General features: G+C 40.0%; 1 protein-coding gene across 28 annotated transcripts in view; it reads left to right on the forward strand.

The window, feature by feature from the left end:
- Positions 1 to 5,305: 5,305 nt before the first annotated feature.
- Positions 5,306 to 27,111, forward strand: part of mybpc2b (myosin binding protein Cb) — a 22,426-nt gene continuing 620 nt past the window's right edge. Inside the window, exons 1-32 of one of the 28 annotated variants that reach the window (XM_039788690.1) lie at positions 5,306 to 5,514; positions 9,228 to 9,245; positions 9,785 to 9,808; positions 10,626 to 10,649; positions 10,785 to 10,805; positions 11,451 to 11,474; positions 14,755 to 14,778; positions 16,096 to 16,164; positions 16,263 to 16,411; positions 16,494 to 16,611; positions 16,724 to 16,775; positions 17,000 to 17,059; positions 17,181 to 17,347; positions 17,557 to 17,689; positions 18,887 to 19,011; positions 19,143 to 19,248; positions 20,161 to 20,327; positions 20,689 to 20,854; positions 20,962 to 21,068; positions 21,168 to 21,197; positions 21,370 to 21,512; positions 22,377 to 22,536; positions 23,771 to 23,875; positions 24,017 to 24,205; positions 24,319 to 24,453; positions 24,706 to 24,873; positions 25,036 to 25,124; positions 25,782 to 25,977; positions 26,166 to 26,305; positions 26,478 to 26,637; positions 26,729 to 26,865; positions 27,090 to 27,111. The exon at positions 27,090 to 27,111 is cut by the window's right edge and continues 165 nt beyond it. In XM_039788690.1, the coding sequence (XP_039644624.1) occupies positions 5,493 to 5,514; positions 9,228 to 9,245; positions 9,785 to 9,808; positions 10,626 to 10,649; positions 10,785 to 10,805; positions 11,451 to 11,474; positions 14,755 to 14,778; positions 16,096 to 16,164; positions 16,263 to 16,411; positions 16,494 to 16,611; positions 16,724 to 16,775; positions 17,000 to 17,059; positions 17,181 to 17,347; positions 17,557 to 17,689; positions 18,887 to 19,011; positions 19,143 to 19,248; positions 20,161 to 20,327; positions 20,689 to 20,854; positions 20,962 to 21,068; positions 21,168 to 21,197; positions 21,370 to 21,512; positions 22,377 to 22,536; positions 23,771 to 23,875; positions 24,017 to 24,205; positions 24,319 to 24,453; positions 24,706 to 24,873; positions 25,036 to 25,124; positions 25,782 to 25,977; positions 26,166 to 26,305; positions 26,478 to 26,637; positions 26,729 to 26,865; positions 27,090 to 27,111 (3,250 nt within the window). In that variant the 5' untranslated portion in view covers positions 5,306 to 5,492. The remainder of the gene's footprint in view (positions 5,515 to 9,227; positions 9,246 to 9,784; positions 9,809 to 10,625; positions 10,650 to 10,784; positions 10,806 to 11,450; positions 11,475 to 14,754; positions 14,779 to 16,095; positions 16,165 to 16,262; positions 16,412 to 16,493; positions 16,612 to 16,723; positions 16,776 to 16,999; positions 17,060 to 17,180; positions 17,348 to 17,556; positions 17,690 to 18,886; positions 19,012 to 19,142; positions 19,249 to 20,160; positions 20,328 to 20,688; positions 20,855 to 20,961; positions 21,069 to 21,167; positions 21,198 to 21,369; positions 21,513 to 22,376; positions 22,537 to 23,770; positions 23,876 to 24,016; positions 24,206 to 24,318; positions 24,454 to 24,705; positions 24,874 to 25,035; positions 25,125 to 25,781; positions 25,978 to 26,165; positions 26,306 to 26,477; positions 26,638 to 26,728; positions 26,866 to 27,089) is intronic. The other 27 variants (XM_039788692.1, XM_039788691.1, XM_039788693.1 and 24 more) reach the window with 27 other exon arrangements.

The raw sequence follows: 27,111 nt of genomic DNA on the forward strand, positions 1-27,111 counted from the left end.
AGTTTTGTACGGTACGGCTTTTCCCCAAGCCGTACCATGAAACAAGTTAAGTCCTGCAACACAAGTCTGACAAATCAGGTGGAAAAACCCATGTAACATTTAATTGAAAGTAGAAATGGGAGTGCTATTTTAAATCAACACTTTAACATATGCTTAAATATTGGTATCAATTCTAAATGCATTTCAAGTAGAAAATTCTATTAAAAAATATTAATGTGGTGTAATCTATATTTAGTCATGGGAGGGCGTTGTTTGTATACTTGTAATGTAATGAGGTGTATTAACACCCTGCTTTGTTCTGCACATTCTATAACTTGTATTTAAGTTATATCTGAACTATCTATATGCATGATGATCCGAATGAACTTTACCCTACTTTCAGAAGACACCTCTCTGGAAACATCTGGAAAGCGTTATTAGTGGGGCCCCTAGAAACAGGGATGCCCTTGTTGGCTTGGTTCCAAAAGGATGATAGCCATTGGTCAATTATTGTTTCCTCCCCCATCTATGTTACACAAAGTTTAGGACATATATACCATGTGTTAAAAGCAGAACCTCAGAGTGACTATTGGAGAATTGGAAAACTGTCGCTCTCCGGGCTCTTCAGAGCTTGTAAATCGATGCTGAATTCTGTGATGTAAATAAACCTTCATAATCAAGAAACAGCGTCAGCGGGTTCCTCACCACACAACATTACAGCATCGCTACCAAATACAAATTTACAGTGACACCATTATAGCTAAATAATTCTAGCTAAATTTTGTGCATTAAGGAAAATATGGTTTACACAGAACATTTACAAGTCCAACCATTCAATAAACTAAAAATACAAACAACAAAACCAGACTTAAAGCACAGAAATAAATGTATACAAGCACTATAATCACAAATCCACCTGATATACCTATATTGCCCACCAGACGCAGTGCAATAATTGGTCAGTCTGCGATGTAAAATTATCAAGCTGTTGCAGTATACAGCCAAACACTGCTGCTGAATTTCATGTTTAAATTAAGCCATCTAATTGCAGAGGGAATAAATGAGACTCTGGTCCCTCAGCTCTAAAGTTTATCCAGTGTGAAGGAGCAGCCAAAGAGTATCAGTTCCTCTCTAAGTCAAAAAGTCTTTCAGCACATGACTCTCACGGATTTCAGTTATTTGTGTGCAGCTCAGAGCAGTAACCGAGTTACTCACAAAGCCCCACCCCCCTCAACAACTGCAATACACACAGCTAAGGCAATATATCTGGTAAAACAAGGTCATACATTTAGCAGATTTTAAAAGATTTCATTTTCTGTAGAAAAAAAATGGCTGTGCTTCCCCGCAAATTATCTTTGTGATTGTCTCTGAAGTTTGCTGTCAGGAAAAGTCCCCAGAAATGTATAGCTGCCCTGCAATTCAATTCCCTTATCAGATTGTAGAGTGAGTTTGGGTGCAGGCTGTAAATCTCGAAAATGTATTGCAGCATGACCCAAAGTCACCAACAACACAGTCAAGTCTGCACCTGGAGGATACTACGAAATGCCAGAATCATCTGCAAACTTGATAAAAAGTCTGTCTAAATATTTGCTGTTGCAGTCATTAGTATGAAAGGAAGGATCGCAGGAATGCCCAAAGGAGAGGCAGTAGATAAAAAGAGGAATTTTGGAGACTAAAATCTGTCACTCAAAATGTCCACGATATAGCCTACAGTGTCTAGATCAGCCTTGAGAAATATGGAAGGAAAGAAAAATGATAAGAAAATGAAAAGAAGTTAACAGGACTAATGAGAAACAATGTAAGTGAGCATCCTCAGGCTCCTAATGCAGTATGCATATTGTACCTCTGCCATCATCTCCTGGGTTTTGTCAGTTTTTCAGCTGTTAGGGCCTTAAAGACATTTCAGCATTTATTTTGAAAATACTACATCAGCTAGAATCCTTCTCATGCAAAGCAATTTTCAGTTAAATTCAATTTCAATTTGTACTCGCAGACACTCCATTAAAGCGTATCTTCACAGGTTTTGGACTAATTACTGACTAATAATGTTAGATACACAGGATGCTGACTGGGCAAGAGGTATTTTCATGTTGCCAATTAACCTTTATCTCATTACTATCTAAAATATTCTTGAGAAGCTAAACTGCTCGAAGTATTTTTGTAAGAAACTTTATATTTACTCTGCCCTTCCCCATCTGTCTCTCTTTCTTTGCCTACTCACACTCATGCACACATTATGCCGTGCACACACATACACACTCATTACCATGCTCTTAACTTCCTTTGCGATTCCATATTCCGCATCAGGGCTATTTTAAATTACCCCACCTACTCACTGTTCACCACTTCACTGCTCTATCACCATCACTGTGCAAATAGATGCACTGAACTATACAAACTTGTGATATCCTGCAGTAATGTTTCAAAAGATTTTATTCTTGAACTTTATCATGAATTGTAAACAGGTTACAAAAGAATAGGACATTTGGGAAAGCTTAGATGCTTTCTTTCCGAGAGTAAAATTAAAAAGATCCATACTGCTCTTATAGCTGTACCCTAAAAATTAAGATAGCGCCATCAGGCGATTAGCTTAGCTTAGCATAAAGCAGGGGGAAACAGCTTGCCTGGCTCTGTCCAAAGTTGAAAAAACTCTGAAGCTAAAGTGTTGGTAGGCGAGTCTTTTAATGTCGGACATGGCCAGGCCAGTCTTTATGCGAAGCTAATTACCCCCTTGCTCTAGTTCCATACTTAACACAATCTCAATCTCAATCTTGTCATCTAAATCTCGGCAACAAAGTGAATTAGTGTATTTCCCCTCCTTTCACATTTTACAATACTTTCTTGCAATGGTAAAAGTAGCAATGCCACACGATAGAAAGACACAGAAAAAAAAATGTCTGCATGCAAAATATTACTTCTCTAAAAGTAGGCAAGTAAGCAACTTAATGGTACTTAACAACTTAAATGTTTAAGGCTATAGCCTGAGGGTGAAGTGACTTGTGATGATCATACATGATCATAATAATAATGTTACCTTATGAATAGTGGCATTAAATCCCCTCCCATCTTCTGCACTGTCAATTTTGCTCTCTTTGTAACACTGTTCTTTTTAGAGACATTTCAACCACCTCAGATATAAGCCCCTTTCACACAGAGATTCTGCAGTATTGCCGCAATGAAGGTCTGCCGTTATGCCGTCTTTGATTATTCACACAGAACCAAGCAAAGGCAGCCTAGTATGTGATTTCACAAAGCATGCCAGCACTCCAGGGCAAAAGAGGCATGACATGTAACACAACAGCGTTGGCGTCTAGTGTGTGTGAGCCGATCTACACTGTTAATCAACAACAGTCATTCATCATAGACACACCCCCCCCCGCCCCCCCCCATCTGGTTGGCACTGTTGACTGACATGTCTGCCCCCTTTCACAGATTCACACTTTGACCCCTGCAGCGGGGGACTGTCTCCAGAGTGGCTCAGCTGTTGACGCATGCACATTTCTGATAAATGAAGAAGAAGCTGACAAACGGTAATGAAGATGTGCCTTGAGAATCTTCACCGTGAGATGCCAGGGAAAAGGAGCCAGACACTGCCGCATTCGGTAATTTTAGAAAAGTAAGGCAAGGCAGCTTTATTTGTGTAGCACATTCAGCAACAGGGCAATTCAAAGTGCTTTACATAAAACATTAAAGAGCAGTTCAAAACGTCAAGTAACATACAGTAACTGGCTGTTGTCGTTTGACCATGTATATCAAGTCTGATAGTCAACCATCTATGTGCTACAAATAGGACGTAGGAAGCATTAGAGCTACTTTTGGGAAAACAACCAGAAGTGGTTAGCACATTTACTTGAGTACTAAAGTACAATTTTGAGCTACTTGTACTTTACACTTAAATAAAGTACATTAAGGACAATTACTCTATACTCAAATAAGGTATAAGTAATAGATAATACTTTCACGCCGCAGGGGATGTGGAAAAAAAAGTTGAAACAAAATCAACTTTTTTTTTATTTTTTATTTTTTATTTAATAGAACAGCTGGCAGGAAAGGGTGGGTAGGGGACGACATGCAGTAAAGACTGATGGTGCGTTCTTTTTGTCTTGTAATCGCGACTAGTAGCTCGAGCGTGACGTCACATCCGTGTCGAAAAACGAATAACCGCGGGTTGTTGCATTCTTTTTGTCACACAATACTACGAGTCGGAGAAAAGATGGATTTTTGTAACATTTTTAGTAACATTTAGGATTCTATTCACCCAGTTATTGACATATTACACACATATATTTCACAGTTTGATACATGAAAATTACGTTTTGATTAACGTTAACGTTAGGCTACTGCTCTGCTTTCTGCTCAAGACTCGGCTTAAAGCCATTGTTGTCATATAGCAACCGAGCGTCTCTAGCCAATTTCAGCTGCACAAGCTACAAAATAACTAATTAGGCGGTATTTAACTCCTAATAAGACTGTAGCGACATGCCTATAGGTAGCAGTATACAGCGCTATGTGTACGACTTCTTCATTTGGTTACAACAAAGACAAAAGTGCTTAAAATTGTAGATAACCACAATGTTTACTACGTGTGATGCACGACGTAGCCATCTTTGAAAGTGAGCTCGGGGTCCTCTGAGTTCAGACGACTTGACGAGTCGTAAATACGACCCCTGGGGGGCGTTCTTTTTGCAACTTCCGGGTCGTAACTCCGGAAAACAACTCGTAAAACGACTTCGGTGGACAAAAAGAACGCACCATGAGCCTTCGTATATGCCCCATGCTCAACTAGTTGAGCTACCAGGGCACCCCAAAACAGAACCACCTTTTAGAGAAATGCAACCGAGATCACGCTGTGGTGACCAATCACGTAACCTATACCGCAATCAGACAAAACACAATGGAGACACAAAAAAGCCATTTAAGTGACACTCCCACACCACAACACAACCCTGCGCTAATCGCTGCAATGCCTTAGTTGTCTGTGTTGTGTGTCTACCTTTTACTTGGATTCACTTCTACATCCAATGCAGCACATCTAGAGTGGTATCAAGTGAAGTGGACTAAAAGAAACCACAAAAATACTTGCAAATCCTGCTCGTAATGAGGGTTATAAGAGGGGATGAGCGAAAGATTAGTTTAACATCAGAGGGCGCTAATATGAAGTGTCAAAAATTCACTTGTTGATTATCTCAGTATATTCTGTATTTCTCTGGCGAACATAAGAGCACAACAGGTTTAGTCAGTCCATTAATCTCATCATAAATGTGTAAGACCCCTTTCCCCACCACCTCACCCTCTAGTCTCTCCCCCCTTATCACACTCTCAGTCTGAGTGCCGCTCTTCTTGAACTCCTTAAGGGTGTTGCAGTCTCTCCTGCGCTCCTCGCTCACTGGAGGGTGTGGGTGACTTAAGTGCCAGGAGAGCTTTGAATAACAGAGAGACAGGGGAGAAATAAAAGGAATAAGAACCACAAGCCCTCAGTCTTACAGCAGCAAAGAGAAGACACAAGAATAACCATGCCTGAACCAGTCCCTGCAGGTATGCAGATACTTTTTTTTGTGTGAAAGTATATATACTACTTTACAATTGAGGATGTTGCAGAAATTGATAGATTGTCTAAGATCACTTCATAATACTATGTATTTATATTATGAGTAGTGCGTGATTACAAAAAGAATAAGATGATCTGATGAAAAAAACAAACATACATTTTGGGTTTTGAAGAGGGGATTAGATGTATCTGCTGTTATAGCATGAGATGCAAAAAGATGCCAAAATGGCTTAGATGAAAGTGGATTAGTTTAATTTTCAGACTAAGACTAAGGAAGGGGCAAAATATTGCTTTACAGGGACCCAACTCACCCCATCTGACCCACAGTACTTGTTTACTGCAAAGGTGATTTGCAGACCAACTGAGGAAATGCTATCAGATGACCGCATTGCTTACTGTAACTGAAACAATTCCTCTTCATTTTGGGGGCAGAAGTGATATTTGTACACAGCGTGACAAAAGCTAGAATAGACAGAATAAAATGCTTTCATGTAAATTTAGATTAAAGAAATATTCAATCCTGATAGCAAAATGACGAATGAAGAACCAAAACAGCATATGATGTGAAAATATTCGAAAGTAGTAGTAGTTAGTAGTTTATTATTCTTAAATGACTGTTTACTTGTCCCTTGCTGCTAAAGAGTCATTTAAATGACTGCGGTTCACATTCACATTTTACCTCCTTGTCGTTTTCTGTTCATAAATAATATTTGAAAGGCCATAAATAATCACATAGCCAGCTGCTATGACATCATCACGGCCAGTATGCTACTGACATCAGGCCAGTGAGAGCGCCATATTGCTGACTGAACTGGAAAGCTTCCACAAACAGTTATGGTAGGGTAACTACAGCCATTAGAGTAGATTACATAAACACTGCTGCAGCTATATGTGTATGTCTGTATGGAGGTTATGTTTCATGCTAGCTACTGTTACTAACTTGCCTCATGTAAATTACAGTAGTCAAGAAAAAGCACACTGGCAGTCAAAGCCTGATATAAGATTTTTTTTGGTAAATTTAAAGTTGTTCATATTCATTTTCTTTTTAATATATTTCATATTCATTTTCTTTTAAAATAAATAACACAAAGCTTGCAGCTGTGATAGTCTAAAAAAAACATGTTCCTCCCATACAACTGCTGTTTTTAATCATTGGGTGAATGCTGCTTTCTCATAAATAGTTGTCTGTCCGTTATGGAGCTGCCTCTCCTCCACTTTGATCCTGTGTGGCGCTAAATCACTGATGTGACAGAAACCTAAGATAAGTTGACTGTCATAGCGGAGGAGTCTGTTGGAGGGGTTTTACTTTTACAGGCCAAGATTGTGGGAAGAGTGTTGAGACGTTCAAACCCCTTCATCTTATTTCTACTGTGTGATGGGCTTTGCTGGACTTGCTAGCACATTACTCCTAACTACTGTGCACAATTTAGTTATTTTTCTCTGCATCTGTCCCTAATCCTTTTACTGATCTAAGCTAGGCCCTTTTTTATTTTTTTACCAGGCACTATTTTTACTCACCATATACAGCCACACAGTTTATCTGCGTAATATGGATGCGATCCCACTTTCCACACTGTATGTCTGCACCTCGCATCATTCCAAGCCAAACTCAACTTCAAAGCTTTGAGTATGAGAGTCACATAACCAGCCACTGTGATTTTAAACAGCTCAATCACTAGTCTTACAATCCTATGAAACAGAAGTGGCAACATTTTCACCCTTAACCTACGGTGCAACACCACTTATTTTCCCACTCTATGAATTACTTCTGTATTTACACACGACATGAGTTGAAATGTTTTCTGAGCTGCTTCACTTACAGCCAGATCCCGCCCTCAGCTAAGAGCTATAAATACGTATGCAATAACCCCTGATCTTTTTCACTCTGCTTTTTTATTCCCCATAAGTTCATAGAGTTTCTCACACCCGAGCGTATCACATTTAACTGCAATCCCGTTGCAGTCCCATCTTAAAATCATAAATCATTATATCACTTCCATCCAGGGAGTTACCTCATGGTCAGCAGGCCTGATTAGATAGGAAGCTAGTTCCTACCTGCTGTCACTACTATATTAATTGATGTTTTCTTCTAATATTTCTTTAATAATGTTTGGTGGAGAGACACAAAATACTTTTCCACCTTAAATTTACACTTATCAATACTGTATCTTAATTAGGATTTGAGAAAGTCAGGCCACCCCATACCTTTTTTATGGTCTGGGACATTGCACACACTAAATCAAGTTGTCAGTGGTAAACACGGAAAGATAAACAAGCAGTAAGGTGACGACCTAAAGTCCCTTAAATGACCTCCAAAACCATTAAAGATAGAGGAAATGCAAACCCTAAAAAACATATTCATAACTCATTATGCTTCCAGAAATAAAAAGGAGACAAATATATACAGGATATAATACTACAGAGAGCTTACACACACTATCAACAGTATAAGGTAGAAAATAAAAGAAAGAAATCTCCCCTAAGGAAACAAAACAAATCAAAAATCACCCAACAAGCATATCTACCAATTATACATCAGCAACAACTTTGCCAATATATATATATATATATATATATATATATATGAGACCACAGACAGTCTCTGAGGGGGAGATTTAACTATGAGGAACAGCTGTTCAGAAGTTGATTACCCTGCTTTATCACAGACTTGTTGAAGATGATCAAGATTCTCACCCCAAGTGGATTGACTTAGCAGATGCTGATGCAGATTCATGCTCGATGCAGGTGTTAAATCCTCTCAAGTATTTACACCAAAGTCTTAGAGATTGCAATTTTTCTCTTTTTGTACAAAGTAACACATGTTGTTACTCTTTTGGTTACTTAGAGATCAACGGTTATGTAAGAAGCAGTATGGGCTTAAACATAGTTGTACACAAAAGCAGTTGTAGCATTACATGCAATGCTAATAAGAGATCAGCTGTTTGCATGAGGACAAAGGTGAGCCCAGTCTGTCTACACTGCTGTGACACCTGTTTTACCAAGACAGGTTTTACAAACCATTAAAGCAAGCAAGGTCAAACGCGTTTGACTAATCAAGGAAACTGCGCGCAACTTAAGAGAACGTGGCATGACTTCAGGGAGGTCACAAGACACCGGCCTTGGCATTTAGCAGCAACTGCAGGGACCAAAGGGAGAAACTTGAGCAGTCAGGTATATCATATGCCTCTATTCCAGTTAAGAATTTCCTTTTACCAGATTTAGGCCTCAACAATCCCTCCCACAGTGCTCCATACCCAAACCAAATTGACTGTTTGTCATGCTCTATAGCTCCAATTTGGCCATATAAATGTATAGCCATTCTGCAAAGATGGTGCAGTAAATGTATAAGTTAAGTTATCTATGATTAAGCAATCAGTTTTAAAGATTTGTGCTAGAGGTTATACAGAGGTTTTACAGAATGTATTCTTTTATCTGATTGGTAGGTAGGTAGTTTTATGAACCAATAAATTCAGATATACTCTAAATATTCCTGAAATAACCATTTTATATAAAGCCATTAGTTTCAGATAAAATCCAGTTAGATATCATAAACCAGGTGTAGTTAAAAGAGGAAATATGGGTCAAGATCCATCATCGCTCAAAATGATTTAAGATATAAGGGACAACCCAAATTAGATTAAAAAGATATATTGTCTACTAATACAATTTCTAATCGTCTTATTCTGTTTCTAATTCTCAGATAAACAGGACGGGCAGGGTAAGTCAGCTGCTCCACAGTATTTGCCTACTAACCTTCTGTGTGCCAGTACATTATCACATTGTGACTTGATAATAGCTCTCACATTTTCACTTTTGCTCACATATCATGTGTCAAGCAAACCCAGCTTTGACTCTCTGAGGGTGTGCAATCAGCATGCACCTTTTCTTCATTGATAAACTATTACATTTATTAGATTTTATTCATGTATGCCAGCACGCTCTCGTATGTATGTTTCTACCATTTTGCCTTCAGGCATTTTCACTGAGAATCTGTTGTACTTTACATTATCAGATTACTGAAGCCATTTACTCAACTGTCTTCAAAGGATGTAACAACACAGACGGCACAATGAGAAAAATGCTTTGGTTTTCACCAGTCATATTTGGGTGTGGTCATGTGATAACGACCTGGATTTTATGTGTGACACACCAATCTATTTGATCAGCTGTTGGAGTGTATTAAATATAGGCTATGTTTCCCAATGGGGCTACCATGGTATTCATTTGATAAGTCTAACAAAAAAACACAAATTTTAGCCCAACAGGAGCCAACTGCAGAGGGTGAGAGACAATGATTTTCTTTTTCCATTCTCCCCCTTTTTTGTGACTTCGAGTGTATTCACACGGTGTTAATATGTGACATGGAGTGGGTTTGAGTTGAGTGTTGGGAAATGCATTTGAACTAATCAGTCAGGGTAATTATCTGAATAATGCAGAACAAGTGGTTTTACTATAGATAATAAGTTGAGCAATTACTGTGTCAAGACGATAGGCGATAAGTCAATCACATCATATGAGACAACATGAAGCCGCTGAAGGGGGATAATGCAATTATTATGCCACTTTGATTCAGTGTGTTTGCATTTCTTAGCTAGCCAACAGCATGCGTCACATCATGTGAAATTACATCTCGAGTGTGTGGTAACAATCTAATGTCAGAAATCAGTGAAGAAGACTCTGCAAATGCATCTTCTGTGTATGACAGCATCATGTGCATCCATTTCTTTCTGTTTTGTGTTGAAACCAGAATGGGAATACATGTTTTTTTTCTGATTTTGAGTTGTATAGCTTGTTGAACTTGTTAGTTTTGAATTGTACAGAAATTATCCATATGTACAAAGCAGACAAGACAAGCTCTTCTGTGTCGATATTAATATAGGCTACACTGACTGACTGCAACTAGATGCATTTTCCACATCTGTGAACTCTCACAATGATCTTTGGGTTAGATTTCACTGCAGGCATGTGAAGTGTGAGCAAGTGTTCTCCGTTTGTGTATTTTGGTTGAGTTTGTCCCGAGAGGTTACAAATTGAACGTTGTCCAGGTCACATTGTCTTCCTGTTTCCAATCACTTAACCAGGATTTTTATTTGTCCAGCAGAAGCGCAGCCAGAGAGAGATGGTAGGCACCTCTTAGCATCAGGGAATAATGCACACTTTCCATTAAGTTTCTCCTCAGATTCCTCAATTATGACTACATACAGTGAATCATTATAAAACTATATATTGGGAGCTAATTTCAATTCATTTTCCTTAGATGCACCCCCCACAGATGGAGGTAAGGAAGAATCCTGTACATTTTAATATGTCTGTCTATATAATCCCTAATGTATTCACATATAAGTGCATACATGTGCTACTCTGTGTGGAAATTACAGTATCTGCATGACTGTTGTTGATGTTTTATTTTCAAAGATCGTTCATGTTTCATTATGTATTTATGAACACCCTAAAGATACAAAATCACACACACACACACACACACACACACACACACACACACACACACACACACACACACACACACACACACACACACACACACACACACACACACACACACAATTGCTATGCTGCTATGACAAATTTCAGGATTATGCATTTCACACTGAATGCCTTATATTGTTTGTCATCACTGGACTGATATATACTATACTATATCCTACTGTGTGAACTAAACCTTGGATTGGTTTTACAGTTTGTGCAACATGGTCAGTTTTGCAATGTACTGTTGTATTTCCAGGTACAGTGTTGTACGTATGTCAAGGAAAACACTTCAACTATTTGTATATGAAATGTAATTATGCATGGTGCTTCTGTTTGTTTATTGGTCTCCGCTGCAACTGTACATCATCACTTGTGCAACATCAAGTGTTTGCTTCCTAGCTGCTTTTTTCAGTTACATTTGCTTCCTTGTCTGCAGCAGATTCAGAAGCTGATGGGGATGGTAAGGAAAGAGCAATGTTTATAGTGATGTGTCCGTTAATAATTTACTTTTGCCCTTCTAAAAGTATGGTTTGAGTGTTTATAACATTGTGTATAGTTTTGGTATTATGTGTTAGCCGAGATGTCACATAATATATGAAGTGTTAAGTGGACATAGGTCTATGTTATTATTTGAAATCTTTTGACTACTTCGATTTGGACTGAAATTACAGCATGAAATTTATAATATACTTAACTACGTTAACAAACCATAATCTTTTCCTAAACCTAACCATACCTGCCAAAGAAAAATGATGCCAAAGGGTTACCCAGAGCGTTGAAAACGTGACACCAAGGGCTCCTGACCATACGGCCCATATGTGACGAGTTGAGAATAAGTATGTTTCCATAGTTGTATGTAAGCCTTTCGGCTTTCTTACTGTACTTTGCTTGTAGACAACTTTGACATTTCCTTCTAACTGTTGACTTACTATTACCAAACATAAAGACAAGTTGTATTGTTTAAAGAAATCGTTCTCTGCTGTGGTTTGCCACAGAGCTGCAAGACAGACCCTAAATGTAATTTAAGTGTGCAGGGTGGCGCCATTTGCTTCATTACTCATATCTTACAGATCCCATGAAAGTCTCTGCTAAGAATCCCCATCAGGGCTTGCAGCTTCTTGCAGATCTGTAGTATTTACCCTCAGAATAAGTCACACTTCAGGCCTACAACTCACCAGGTTGTGTCAAAGAGGAAAATAGAGCTGACTAAAGTGCACTCATTTGCAGTTTAGTGTGTGATGCTATCCTTGTCTCATTAACCTGTGTCCTCTACTGCTGGTACACCTCACTGGCAAATTATGCCGTTTATGTTCTTTCAGCCATTTAGAATTTGTTTCTTATGTGAAGAGTGCTGCCAATCCCATCCCATCTGTGAGCTATGATACCAGCTCTCTTTTGCCTCCGTCCCTCTGGCAACTCAAATAATGAATGGGAACACAGCTGTGCTATATGTGTAACAGTGATCGTGAAACAATGGCAGCTGTCGCTAACATACCAAGTGACATCTGATTAGATGACACTTTTATTAACATCAGGCTATACTAGGAAACTGCAAGGAGAGATCAACCAGTGAGGTCATCCAAGATTTCGTAGGTTAGGTTTTACATGTGAAATTCAAGAGCTGTCCCTGTCTGCAATGGTCTTTCATGGTCACAGCTCCCAGAGCGATGCATTCGTATCTGGACTGATCAGGGGTAGATTGGATGGAGAAAGGCTGCTAAATCCTTGTGGTGCCCTTCAAAATGTATGTGAAATGTCCTGTACCTGCTAAGCCAGATGGGAAACACTGACATTAACAATTATTTCCCCACTTGGACACCTGGTTAAGGCTTTATCAGCGGCGATAGTGGCACCTGAGAAGTCCACAATCTTCTGTACAGTGCATATTATCACATGTTGCGGAGAAGTCTATAGCATTCCTTAGCTCTATAGGTCTCAATGGTGACTTTACCCCATAGCCTGATAGGCCAGGAGGATAGGCAAATTGTCCATCATGACTAATTTCTTCTTATGCTATTTGGCCAGTGTAGCAAGACTTGTGTAAAGTGCATGGGGCTATGCAGATGAGTGGTGAGTAGTCACAGACTCCACCAAAAGTGGCATGGCTGCTTTGTGTCCTCATAACCAGACTTCTACTGTATCTTGGGGAGGTTGACTGGAGACGTGCTGAGCGAAGAGAGAGGTCAAGCAGCCAGGGTGAGGTCATTAAATGATACGTTTGGTTACTACCCTGGATGTCACATTCATAAATTACTTAGAATGTTTAATGTAATGCTTCTGGGAAGCTTCTTCCCATCTCTTCTTAGCATTTATGGGTGCACATCTCATCGTCCTTCTTGCCTCTCATGAATGCCCATCGCTAAGTGTTGGACTCCACAAGTTCCTCCTGCAGTACAGTAGCATCGGTTGCTCAAGGGAAGAAATGTATCTACTTTGTTCCAGACAGAGATGTTCCAGGCACAGCTCAGCATAAGCTGTGGCACATATAGTGGAAAGAAAAGACAATCACATTGGCATAGCGTGATTATAGGGCAACTGGAGCATGAAACAAAGAAGTAAAAGGGCTCAGCAAGTGCAGACTGGGGAAAACAAAAAAAAATGGGGGGGGGGTGAAACCCCCCGCGCCCCCCCCCGGGGGGGGGGGGGTGGGGGGTTTGGGCGGGGGGGGTGGGGGAAAAAAAAAAAAAAATAGGGGGGGAAATTAAAAAAAAAAAAAATAATTAAGGGGGTGGTAGGGGGGGGGGGCGGCCCCCCCCGCCCCCACCCCACCACCGGAGAGAAGGGGAAAAAAAACCTAAAGAGACTTTTCTTTGGTCACAACTCAGCCTAGTGTGATGCAAGGCGATCCGTATACAATGGGAACAGGCTTACAGTATACAGAGTGTAATCTGCCATTTACCTTAGTTTTATGAAATCGTTGAGTTACTCTTGGGATACAATTTTAATGACAAAGAATCATATATACACGTTTATATACACACACAAAAGCCATTAGTGGTGGTTTTATTTTTCATGCCTACCCTTTGTTTGACCCCAAAGTCCTGACTCCGGAGTCACTCAGAGTATGCCGTCAGTGTGTCTATTAGAGTGGAATTTCTGTGTGGGAAGTGCTTAACATACCAACGCTACCAAGGCTGTTTAAAACCATATGGTACCCGTGTGTGTGTGTGTGTGTGTGTGTGTACAGTTTGTCTGTGACAGTTTTGGGGTACTTGCACCAGTATTGGACATTTTTTGATGGTTATAAGAGCATAAGTGTAGAGATTAGTCTTAGGGTATCTTGAGTCAGAAATGCGGCAAACTTAGATAAAATTATTATATTCATAACACGTCGATGCTCTAAACGAAATATCTTTTAAGTCAAACTTCAGTGGTTTATTAAGGCAGCCTAGATTCACATGCTCTGTATGGGGTAAAGTAATTGCCTCCTTTGTGACAAGCAGCCTGGCAATATCAGTCCAAAAGAAGTAACCATGGGGATTTCAGTTTATGACAAGTTTGGTGATTAAACATGCAGTAATTAACACATTTGATTACTTTCTGTTTTGATTGATAACAGTCACGATCTTGATTCTGTTTTGATTGCATTTCCTGTGTGTATTAATGTAATACTTCTACATAATAATTATTGTGTAATTGCTGTTCACTTGCACTTGTTTGACCTCAAGAGTTTACACTGACTTATGGTACAGTATAACCACAAAGTGTTATACTTCCATATGTTAATTTGATTTTACCAGCTCGAGCAAACCCAGAAGAGGAGGGTAAGGCACAGTGAAGGAATTTGACTACCTACTGCATGCAAATGTAATGTTATGAAATGCAGATTTATGCTTCCTATGTGTTGTTATGTCTTAGTCACATATCATGGCAAATGAAGATGTCAACAAGTATAAACCGAGGGATTTGGGGTATATAAAACCAAATAGGGACTTGCACTGTATAGTATGACTGTATTGAGATGCTAATGTTAATACCAAGTATGCATTGTTAACTGATTTGCACCTTGAATGCTAAATCTTTGATATGGGTAGAAAGTGCTGATGTATGGAGGTCAACAGGTGCACTTGCTAGAAGATTTATACTTAGCTCAGTAAGGGTTCATTAACACATTCTGGACCTTCTAATTGGTTAAGATACTTTGCTGAAGAGATTATGTGTCACTGGAACTTCTGCTTGCCTGAATACTTGAAACACCCACATTCCTCTCTTGTCCTTGTATGTGCTTGGAGCTGTGGACACAGAGTGTTTTACTGATCACATGACTGTGTTCTGAAGCACTATATATGTTCAATGTCTCATTTGCTGTAATTATTTAAGCTACTGTACATACAGGATAACATTAAAAAAGGAACAACTTGTATCTGTTATGATTGGGGAAAACAAACCCTATCACTGCTCTACTGGAAATGTCCATAAAGTACAGCACAGTAGCTCTTTAGCAATACATTTGACCTTTGACAAACAATAAAACTGTAGTACAGAAAATTTGCCAGAACATGACTTCTCTTTAAATCAATAATACAACTATAGGATATTTACATTTGCAATAAGCAAGAAAAACTATAAATACAATTGAAGAAGCACACTCTGCAATTATACAACTTTTCATAGTTTTTAATAAGTGGTTCTAATATAGCTTTAAAAAATGCTAATTTTTCATTTGATTGACATCTGGTAATGATACCTCACAGCTATGCTGTACTGTATATGCAACGTTGTTTTTTGTTAGTATGTCGTTTTCAGAAACTGTTTACTTGTCATACTTCCTCTTTTAGTGCTCATATATATATATATATATATATATATATATATATATATATATATATATATACATACATACATACACACACTATGTGCACAGTCTGTGTGATTTACAATCTTTCATGGTTGTTCGTAAAAATGTCTAAGCATTTTACTGTGTCCTTTGCATTTTGGTTTGCTGCACACTGCGGTTGTTGCCGATGCCATTTAAGGGCTCTTGTATGTTTTTTTTCTTTCAGTGCTTGATTTAGCTGAATCCATCAAAATGGATTTAAAAATTGCAAGAGTAAGGAAACTAATTCATTTTTTCTTTCCAGAGCCAGGCAACACTGAGCTTACTGGGCTCTTCGTCGAGAAGCCACCAGAGAATGTAGTCGCTGTTGCAGGTTAGAAACGCAAATGTATTGGCGACAGGAAACAGTAGCAATCCATAATGTATAACCTGATTATGTTATATGAATTAATTGCTGTCGGTGCATGGCAGGAGCGGATGTCACTCTCATAGCCAGGGTCGACTCCACCACCCTGACAAGAAAACCCACCATGAAATGGCTGAAGGGAAAGTGGATGGACCTTGGAAGCAAGGCTGGGAAGCATATGCAGTTCAAGGAAACTTATGACAGGAATACTAAGGTGTGTGTTTAACAGATCTGATCCTCTTCCTTCTAAACTAACTAAGAAGTATTAAGTCATATTTCCCCCCCCTGTCCCAAAGATCTATACTTATGAAATGAAGATCATCAAAGTAGTCGCTGGAGACGCTGGAGGCTACAGGTGCGAGGTAACTGCAAAAGACAAGTGTGACAGCTCCACCTTTGAGATCTCTGTTGAGGGTAAGTGAAAACGGACACTGGCCTGCTGAGGCTGCCTCAGTTTTCATACGTGCTGCTGATTTTTATCTGATCCATCCCTAATGTGCGTTCTCTGCAACTTATCTCGTTACAGCTGCACAGCAGGAGGAGCAGCAAGCAGATATTTTGTCTGCCTTCAAAAGAGAGTAAGGGCTATGGGGTTTGCATTTCAGCCTGTATCAGTAGTTTATGTGTGCATGTGTGAGAATACACAAGAGGGAAAAAAAAAAAAACTATTTATAGTGTGTGTCTTTCAGCACAGGTGGTATATGACAGTATAGTAAATTGAATATGCCATATCAGAGGGCATGCCTGATCTTGGTTACATGGTATTCTTTGCACACTGTATCTCCTTTTTCCATACCTACAGGGGTGCTGGCGAGGACGAGGGAGATCTGGATTTCAGCGCTTTGCTGAAAGCCACTAAGAAGTGAGGAGCCGAGCATTATTTAGTTTGCAAAACTATCAGGCACACAGTATGATTGTCTCCTTAAAAAAGGGGGGCTTCTTCAGTCCCAATTACATATATATCTGTTTCCGTCGACCGACAGGAAGAAGAAAGTAAAAGAGGAACCACAGATCGATGTGTGGGAATTGCTTAAGAGTGCCCATCCAAGCGAGTATGAGAAAATCGCCTTTGAGTATGGCATCACTGACCTGAGGGGCATGCTAAAACGTCTGAAAAAGATGAAGGTCGTCGAGCCCAAGCATAGCGAGGGTAAGTCATGTCAAGCAAGAGTTGAAGGGAGGGAAAGAAAGAGAGATTTAACCTCAGGGGAGGGGGAGAGGGAAGGACAGCAGGGGGAAGGAAGTTGGCAAGGAAAAGCACCATGAAACCGGACACAGAAATAAGAGAAGGGAGGTGTTTGTGAGCTGTTAAGATGATAATTCTTTATTTTTTTCCCCCCTTTCTGCATGTAACTCCAGCTTTCCTGAAGAGGCTTGAGTCTTGCTACTCGGTGGAAAAGGGCAAGAAGATTGTCCTGAGATGTGAGGTGGTCGATCCCAACACCCAGGTCAAATGGTTGAAGAATGGCCAGGAGATCAAATCCTCAGCCAAGTACATGCTTCAAAGCGTAACCATATATACATCAATTATCGCTCAAGGAGATCGTTTTTAGCATCTTTTTTTCACCGTGCTAAGCTCCATGAAAGACATTTGCTTAATTAGACTATAGCATTAGGCTGTATCACATTAACCATTCAAGCTTCGATGGACTTAATGGGCAGTGTTTTAAAAATACCATGCTAAAATTATCTGTGACACAAAAGTCATGCTCAGAAACGATGCTGCCATCAACATGTTTTATTTTTAGGCGGTCATAGGGAGCCTCAAAGATGGTTAAGCGAGTCTCACAGCTCATGCCTAAATCAATGCAAAAAAAGCACCTCTCATTTCTTGATATAAATACAGGTGAACTTCAATAACAAAGCCAACAGTTGGCGTTGTTTAAAGAGCCATAACAGGCTGGTTTTAGTACAATAAGAAATCAGGCTCATAAAATAGTCAAATAAGTATTCAAAAACCATATTCAATTGGAGATTACTAACACTAATAAAACATGGGCAAAACAATGTAAAATAAGTGTGAAGTAAACGGCAACCAGCACATTGTCTGTGAATTGAAGACAACACATGTTCATTTCAGTCCAACCTCAGTAAAACAAAGTTTAATATTAGAGACATTATTGCACCTTGCCACTGCCACTATTCCTGGACTGTTATGACCATTTACAAACGAAACAATCAATTATTGGCAGACCCACATTTGTAATTCAATTCTTTGTAATAAAAATTCAGAATTCAAAGTTCAATATTTCCATAAACATACAATCCCTCAGGGTGCATTTGCACCCCTACATTACCCTAACAATCCCATAATCCTTAATAAAAACACAGAGCTTATTTGGCTTACCAAGGAAGCATGTGCACAGGGGTCCTCACAGGAGAAGGAATGCCGCTGACACACCTGTGCCTCATCTCTCACCTTGATTGGCCAAATTGTGCCTGGGTCCTAGTGTCCACCGTCTATATAAGTTTGAAGGTCTTACGTAATGTGAGAAAAATCTATAGCTCAGTTGAGAATGCATAAACTGGGTTTGCTTAACAGAAATCCAGTATTTAAAAGTAATTGGCAACATTATATGTTACATTTGAAAACAAAACTAAATTAACTTCATCATGATTATTTGAAGACATTTGTACTCAAACATGCCAATGCCAAAGTAAAACTTTAAACTTTTTGTCACTTTTGAAGGTACATCATAGAGTCAAGTGGGAATGTCAGAACCCTTACGATCAATAGGGTGAGCCTGGCTGATGATGCTGCCTATGAGTGTGTGGTTGGCGAGGACAAGTGTTTCACAGAGGTGTTTGTCAAAGGTGCAGCATCTTTTCTTTTTTGACAGTTTATCAGCAGTAAAAAATCTGATGTGAATTTGTAAACCATATAGCATTAACATTGAGTTTTGGCTGAATTTATGAATTTTCACATCCCTCTCCGCTCTGCCCAGAGCCCCCTGTGACCATCACCAAGCTGATGGATGACTATCACGTTGTCGTTGGAGAGAGAGTGGAGTTTGAGGTTGAGGTGTCGGAAGAGGGCGCCAATGTCATGTGGTCAGTATATCTGTAATTTATCAATATACTGTATAGGCTCAATCACGCTTGGAACAACTTTAGGCTTTAAGTCCAGGCAGATTCTAACAGCCTTCATCCATTCACCATCATAAAAAATGGGGGGAAAAGGGTGATGTAAGATGTCAAGGTGTGTGTGTGTGTGTGTGTGTGTGTGTGTGTGTGTGTGTGTGTGTGTGTGTGTGTGTGTGTGTGTGTGTGTGTGTGTGTGTGTGTGTTTGTGTGTGTGTGTGTGTGTGTGCGCGTGCGGTGCGGTGCGTGGGGCGTGTGCGTAAGCGTCGTGCGGTATGACAATATGTATTGTCAAAACGATATAAAAATGTTTATCGTATACATTTTTCTATATTGTTTCTAAAAAAAACGCGGCCAACTGCGTCATGTCAATATTTATGTCATTTGGACGACTCTTTAAGTTCTGAACCTTACATGTTGCACTAAAGTTTATTAAAAGTACTTTTCATTTGTCAAGTATGATAAAACAGGATACTGTATATTGTTATCGACATATGAAATGAGCTGTGTGTGTGTGTGTGTGTGTGTGTGTGTGTGTGCTTTATTACATTATGGGGACAACACAGTCATGTCCTGTGGACCTCTTTGGGGACATACAATTAGATCCCCACAGGGGAAACCTTTCAAATAAATACAGGAGTCATTCTGAAGGTGCCTGTGTGTTTTTAGCATTGGCCCATTGGACATGAAACATAGAATCCTTTACACAGTTCACCAAGCACAGACTTTTTTTGCTAAGTTTTAGCAGCCACTGAATGGTGGCAACATCACAGTATGTCCTGTTAATTGACATCAGACTCCTGCTCACTGTTACTATTTAGTATTAAACATTTAGCAGGGACGTGTTTCAAAGAGACTCGCTCATTTTCTATTCATTTCCAGGTTCTTTGAGGATATCGAGCTTCACAAAGACAAAGATTCCAAGTATCGCTTCAAGAAGGATGGAAGGAAGCACACGCTTATCATCCAAGAGGCAACACTGGATGACATTGGAATGTACCATTGTTGGACAAATGGGGGTCATACCAAAGGAGAGCTGGAGGTGGAAGGTACCACTGGAAAATATATTGCAATTTTTATTGCACATTTTATTAAACATTTGAAACTTAAAACTAATAACTGTTAAGTAGTTTATTTTAGTTTGTGAAAAAGTGTGCACACTTTATTTTATAGAGATTTATTGTATTTCATCTGGTTTTCTGTCATTTAAATGCAGTGCTGTGGATGCAGCTGAATTTAACTGCTGGCCCAAGGGCTTAACGCCTCTCTTTGCAAACAAGCTAACAACTCATGGCAGTGGGTGTCAAGACGTTGCCATCATGAACCTTATCCTCCCCCTCCCCCCTTACCTTCACACGCTCTTCTCTCCTGCCTGAATTGTTCTCTTGTGATTTCCAATGTCTTATTTAGAAAAACAGCTGGAGGTGTTGCAGGACATTGCTGATCTGACAGTCAGGGCAACAGACCAGGCTATGTTCAAGTGTGAGGTGTCTGATGACAAGGTCACAGGAAAGTGGTTCAAAGACGGAGTGGAGGTCTTGCCAAGCGAACGCATTAAAATGACTCACATTGGAAGGTACAAGGACATATGAATAGTTTTAAAAGCATTTTAGAATATTTATCATAACTGAGGATCAAACACATCCTGTGTTCATTAAAAATGTTCTCTGTTGCTTGTTTCAGGTTTCATCGGCTGATTATTGATGATGTGAAGCCAGAGGATGCGGGAGACTACACATTTGTTCCTGATGGATACGCTCTGTCACTTTCTGCCAAACTCAACTTCTTGGGTGAGAAAGAAAGAATGATTACAAAGGTGCTATTGTGGATGTATCAATCATTAGCAGCCTATGTGTTAATGCCAAGTTTTCTTTTTTCTCTTACAATAGAAATTAAGATCGACTATGTGCCCAGACAAGGTAGGGAGCCTAAATGGTCTCAGTTTACAAATACTTCAAAACTCTTTTTAATCTTCATATCCCAAACCCACTTCCACAAACGTACTCTCTCTCTCTCTCTCTCTCTCTCTCTCTCTCTCTCTCTCTCTCTCTCTCTCTCTCTCTCTCTTTTTGTTTGTTGTTCATTAACCAGATCCTCCAAAGATCCACCTGGACACCAGTGGAAACATGGTCTCCCAAAATACCATCATTGTGGTGGCAGGCAACAAGCTCCGTCTGGATGTGGAGATCACAGGAGAGCCAGCACCTACCTGTGTCTGGTCGAAAGGAGATCAAGTAAGGATGTGACAAGAAAAAATTGACCACTTATTTATTAAATCACCCTGGCATCCATGATATTGGAAGGTGAACCTATTTGTGCAGTATGGTCAGTTTTTTTTTATTCTGCGCTCACTATCTGCTCTCCCTCTTTGTCTCTTCCACTGGGCTTCATTTAAAAGCTACCTCACCAGCAAACAAAACTGCTGTTCTGTTTAGATTTGACCAAAACAATGTGAATGTATGTGCCGGGCACAGGGGTGCAAACACAGAGACTGATATTTATGGTCTGAGTACCAAAGTGCCTTTTTTTGGAAACAGGATATGTCTGTGCCCTAGTGGGACAACTCCATGCTTCTTATTTTGCCACAATGTCACATCGGTATAGGGCTTTAGAGACCACTGGTATGCCAAAGTGCTTCCAAAGTCTCCCTCTGGTCAACTCAAATGGCCCATAAATGCCCTTCTGATCAGCCCAAACGTCTCTGTGATTTGCCCCAAAGTCTTTCTGGTTAGCCTGTGTGCCGCTCTGGGGTAGCTTTAGGGTGAACCCTTCTTCTGTACTTGCACATGGTAGAGGTGCCCCTTTGTAATTTTCACACCTCCACTTCAGAGAGTCTTTGCACAGCCCTGACTAAAGAAAGCTGTATTATTGTACATATTATTATAGCTGTACATTTTAGTGTCACGTTTAACTCCACACACATTTTGTGAAAATAAATGTTGGTCTTATTCACCCTTGACTCATTTAGTTAGGTGTGCTTGACTCAGATGTTTCCTCAAGATGGAATTGTGGATTGCATCTTCAGCTCTACTTTGAAATACCAGTGCAAGTTACCCTACACGGCACTTAGACGCTGAAATTAGTTCGCTGTTTGTTAGCCAATTACAGAGGCTGAAGGGCGCGTAAGGGTGGAGGCCAGGAAAGATCTGAGCTGCTTCGTCATAGAGGGGGCAGAGAGGGAGGATGAGGGCAACTACACCATCTGTGTTACCAACCCTGCCGGAGAGGACAAGGCTATGCTGTTTGTGAAGATTGTGGGTAAGTGAAGATCTTATCATAACATCAACTGGTAGTAACTGACGTGCTGTGATTTGGTATGATGTGGTTTACAATTCACCAGTTTTCAAATCGTTCATATGTATTTTATACGGTGCTGTTATCCTGAGTCAGTGATGCATTTTACAAAGTCTACAGACTACCACGTTGTTATTGGCATTAAGAGTAAAATACTCCCACACTTTAGAAGGCCGTATGCAAGCCATTTTCTCAACGTGCTGTTGAACTCACAAGGAATCCATACTTGCGCTGTTGCTGGAGGCAGCTATGTTTTTTTTTTTATTTCTACGCGTCGACGCAAATTATTTGTGTCGCCGCATTTACGTAATCGATTACGTCGACTACGTCGACGAATCGTCCCAGCCCTATATTGAAGGTAACACAATTAGCATTCACTTTAAACATCTGTTTACCGTAACCATAACCACACACACACACACACACTTTATAAACCAACTGTACCGAAGGAATTTGCCACTGGGAGCTGATCAATAACCAGATAGATACGGTTAACAAGTTACAAGCACGTAACAGTGGGATATATATTTGTGTGATTTAAATAGCTTCACTAAACAATACAAACTATAGACTTTATACGTAGCACTCGTGCATTAAAAGACACTGGGCGCCATTTAGATAACATTATCGCTGTAGCTTCGTAGCCTGAATGGCAGACTACATACATATGAAAATAAAAAAGATATCGAACAACATTGCTTATTTTTGACAATCTCGTAGCGACAGTAATCATAATTAGCAAGAAACCATGTTTCACTTACTTCTCAAACATACAAGAACTTTCCTCCTGCTCATCCGCAGGCTCCGTTTGTCAACAACACTCACTTCCGTTGTCGCTTATGTATTTGTGTTGTAGCTTTTGCGTTTGTGTTGTAGCTTTTGTGTTTGTGTTGTAGCTTTGCGTTTGTGTTGTAGCTTTTGTGTTTGTGTTGTAGCTTTAGCGTTTGTGTTGTAGCTTTTGCGTTTGTGTTGTAGCTTTGTGTTTGTGTTGTAGCTTTTGCGTTTGTGTTGTAGCTTTTGTTTGTGTTGTAGCTTTTGTGTTTGTGTTGTAGCTTTTGCGTTTGTGTTGTAGCTTTTGCGTTTGTGTTGTAGCTTTTGCATTTGTGTTGTAGCTTTTGTATTTGCGTTGGACCCTCTCGGCCGCCGTCATTTTAAGCTTTTCTGATGTACGTTAAAACTAACTGTAATCGTATTTTAGATGTGCCTGACCCCCCTGAGAACATCAGATGCACATCTGTGGGAGAGGACTGCGCCAGCATCGTTTGGGACGCTCCCAAATTTGATGGCGGTGCACCACTTAAAGGTAAAGGATGGATTTTGTCTTCACCTGTTCATATTTGATGGGCTGTGCATATGGAATTTTAATTATGTTTCTTGGGTTTCTGTGTGTCTTAAATTATTGTTCTGCCTGTGTTTTATGGTTTCTCGGTTTCTGCTTCATCAGGTTATCTCATGGAGAGGAAGAAGAAAGGCTCCTCCAGATGGACAAAACTCAACTTTGATGTTTATGAATCGACTACATATGAGGCCAAGAGGATGATTGAAGGTGTTTTTTATGAGATGAGGGTGTTTGCTATCAACAGCATTGGCATGTCTCCACCAAGTATCACCTCCAAACCCTTCATGCCAATTGGTATGTATCGCAGCCATCTTTATGCCATCTTTCTCTGCTTCCTCCATTTGTGCGCCCACCCATCTTCAGTCAACCCAATGATTCTCTTGACTCTCTCTTTCTGTCCCCCTCAGCCCCAACTAGTGAGCCAATACGTCTGTCAGTACATGATGTGACAGACAGCACATGCACCCTGAAGTGGCTCGCCCCAGAGAAGATTGGAGCTGGGGGCCTGGATGGCTATGTTATTGAATACTGCAAGGAAGGAGGTGATGATGAGACCAAACGTTTTATTTACATTCATACACATATGAAGAATTTAACAACATTCTCAAATCAAATTGCAACTTAAGGACATTTTTTGGTTAGGTTCAAATGGCAAAGGTCATAGACCCAACAAGAGAATGAATATCTATAATACTATTACAATGAATATATGTGATAGAACAAAAGCATGAAAAGTAATCAGATTTAAATCCCACTCACTATGATCTACTGTATGTAATTCTCTGTAATTCCAGACACTGAGTGGGTGTTGGCAAACCAGGAACTTTGTGAGAGGCAGGGATTTGTGGTGCGTGGCCTTCCAGTGGGGGAGAAAATCGACTTTAGGGTGGCGGCAGTAAACATCGCTGGACGCAGTCCTCCAGCTTTGCTGGGACAACCCGTCACCATCCGTGAGATCATGGGTGAGTCAGTCAAAGAGTACTTTTAAACATATTTTATAGATTATATCTCATATTCAGTGATAGCATTTTTAGTGCTTGTTATGGATAATATAGACAGATACTTAATACTATTAGTAAAGTACAATGCTGTGTATTTTAATAATTTGTCTTTTCCTGCTTTAGAGCATCCTAAGATCCGCCTCCCTCGCGAGCTGAGAACAAAGTATATCAGGAAAGTAGGAGAAAAGATCAACCTGACTATCCCCTTCCAGGTTAGAAACAAACCTCTGCCAAGGTTTTGGATTGGTTCCATATTTTTCATTAAAGCCTGTGTTAATTATTTTGTTAAAAAAAATACCAGTGGGAAACTGGTATTAAACTATAACAAATATATCCATAATGTCTATGAAGGGAGTCTGTTTACAAGTGTTGGGGAGTACTACTGCATATGAGAAATAGTTTCATTTGTGTGGCTCCAGAGGGAGCTGCATTGAATAAAACAGTCCATCATTAGTCAGTGTTGTGGAAGTGGAATGCAAAATTGGTGGCGTACTCTTTTAATGAGAAAAGCCACATTTGATTTTTTTTGTAACACTATTATTCATTGTAGGAGTGCCCTTTTCTCCCAGCTAACTTTAGTGAGAAACACTCTGAAAGGACTAAAGAAAATCAGATTCTTATTTTCCTGATTATAATCAGTAGCTTATAACACAGTGACTATGTTTCTGTTTAGGATCATGTCCGTCAAGTATTGTATGTTCACAGCTAACACAGTAGAAGTTATCATCCACCACTTTAAAATTAAAAGATTTTTATTTTTTATTTTGTGCCATTAATCATTTTTGAATATTAAATGTCACATCTCTACAAAAAAGATTACAAGCAAAACTTTTTTATCCTAAAAAATGGCTCATTTCTGTGTCTTATAGGGTAAGCCTCGCCCTGTTGCGACCTGGTACAAGGATGGTCAACCCCTTGACCCACAGATGGTCAGCGTCCGTAACTCAAACGTGGACTCCATCCTTTTCATCCGCAGTGCAGAGAGAGAGCACTCTGGAACATATGAGCTGGTGCTAAAGATTGAGAACATGGAGGACAGAGCATCCGTCGTCATCAGGATTGTTGGTAAGGTGTCAGGTCTCTGACAACTGGGGACATCCGTTTCTACTTGTGCTAAAATGTTTTTTTATCCGTCAGTGTCTGCATTTCAGTGAGAACTATTAATTTAAGAAATCATTCCTTTGAAGAGAAACACAGCTTGGGACTATCTGAACTCCATCACAACTGAAATGCATGACATTTAATCCATTCAGATAAACCTGGCCCTCCTCTGAACGTGAAGGTGACAGAGGTCTGGGGCTTCAATGCAGCACTGGAGTGGGCCCCCCCCAAGGACGATGGCAACTGTGACATCACTGGATATACCATCCAGAAGGCAGACTTGAAGACTAAGGTGAGGGAGGAGGGGGAGGGGGTAGCATTTCAAACCTACAGTAGATCATCCCTACAGTCTGCTGCAAGTACTGTAGGGCCTGCAGCTCAACAATAATGCTGAGAATACAGTGTCAGATGCTTTTTCTATATGCTCAATTGAATTTAACATTATCACATTTTTCTCTCTACAGGAATGGTTCACTGTTTATGAACACAACAGACGGCCAAACTGCACAGCTTCAGATCTGATCATGGGCAATGAATACATGTTCCGCGTCTTCAGTGAAAACATCTGCGGCCTGAGCGAGGAGGCGCGTCTAAGCAAGAACACGGCTGTCATCGCCAAGACAGGTGTGTGCACGTGGGTATAGTACAGTATGTGTTTGTTTGTAGTGGATTGGATTTTACACTAACGTCCTCACCCTCCCACCCTTCTACATAGACCTGGAGATCAAATTAAACCCCTACAAGGAGAAAGACATGTCCTGTGTGCCCAAGTTTACTCAGCCCCTGATTGACAGATCTGCAGTGGCCGGTTACAGCACCGCCATCAGCTGTGCCGTCAGAGGCTTCCCCAAGGTAAACATGCATTTTAAAATAGTGAGTCACAGGAGGCGTCTGACACTGCCGGTTCTCATAAGCAAATTAAAGTCTGAAGTTTGCAGTAAGAGAGACATGTAGGCAGATCTACCAGCAGTAGCCTTTCATATCAAACAACGTTGCACAAAAAGAAGAACTTTCTGTAATCTAACAATTAGATGTTGCACCTGATCTTTTAATAACTTGACTTTTTCATATCTCAGCCTAAGATCGTTTGGATGAAGA

This window comes from Perca fluviatilis, chromosome 21 (assembly GCF_010015445.1).
Source record: "Perca fluviatilis chromosome 21, GENO_Pfluv_1.0, whole genome shotgun sequence".
Lineage (NCBI taxonomy): Eukaryota > Metazoa > Chordata > Actinopteri > Perciformes > Percidae > Perca > Perca fluviatilis.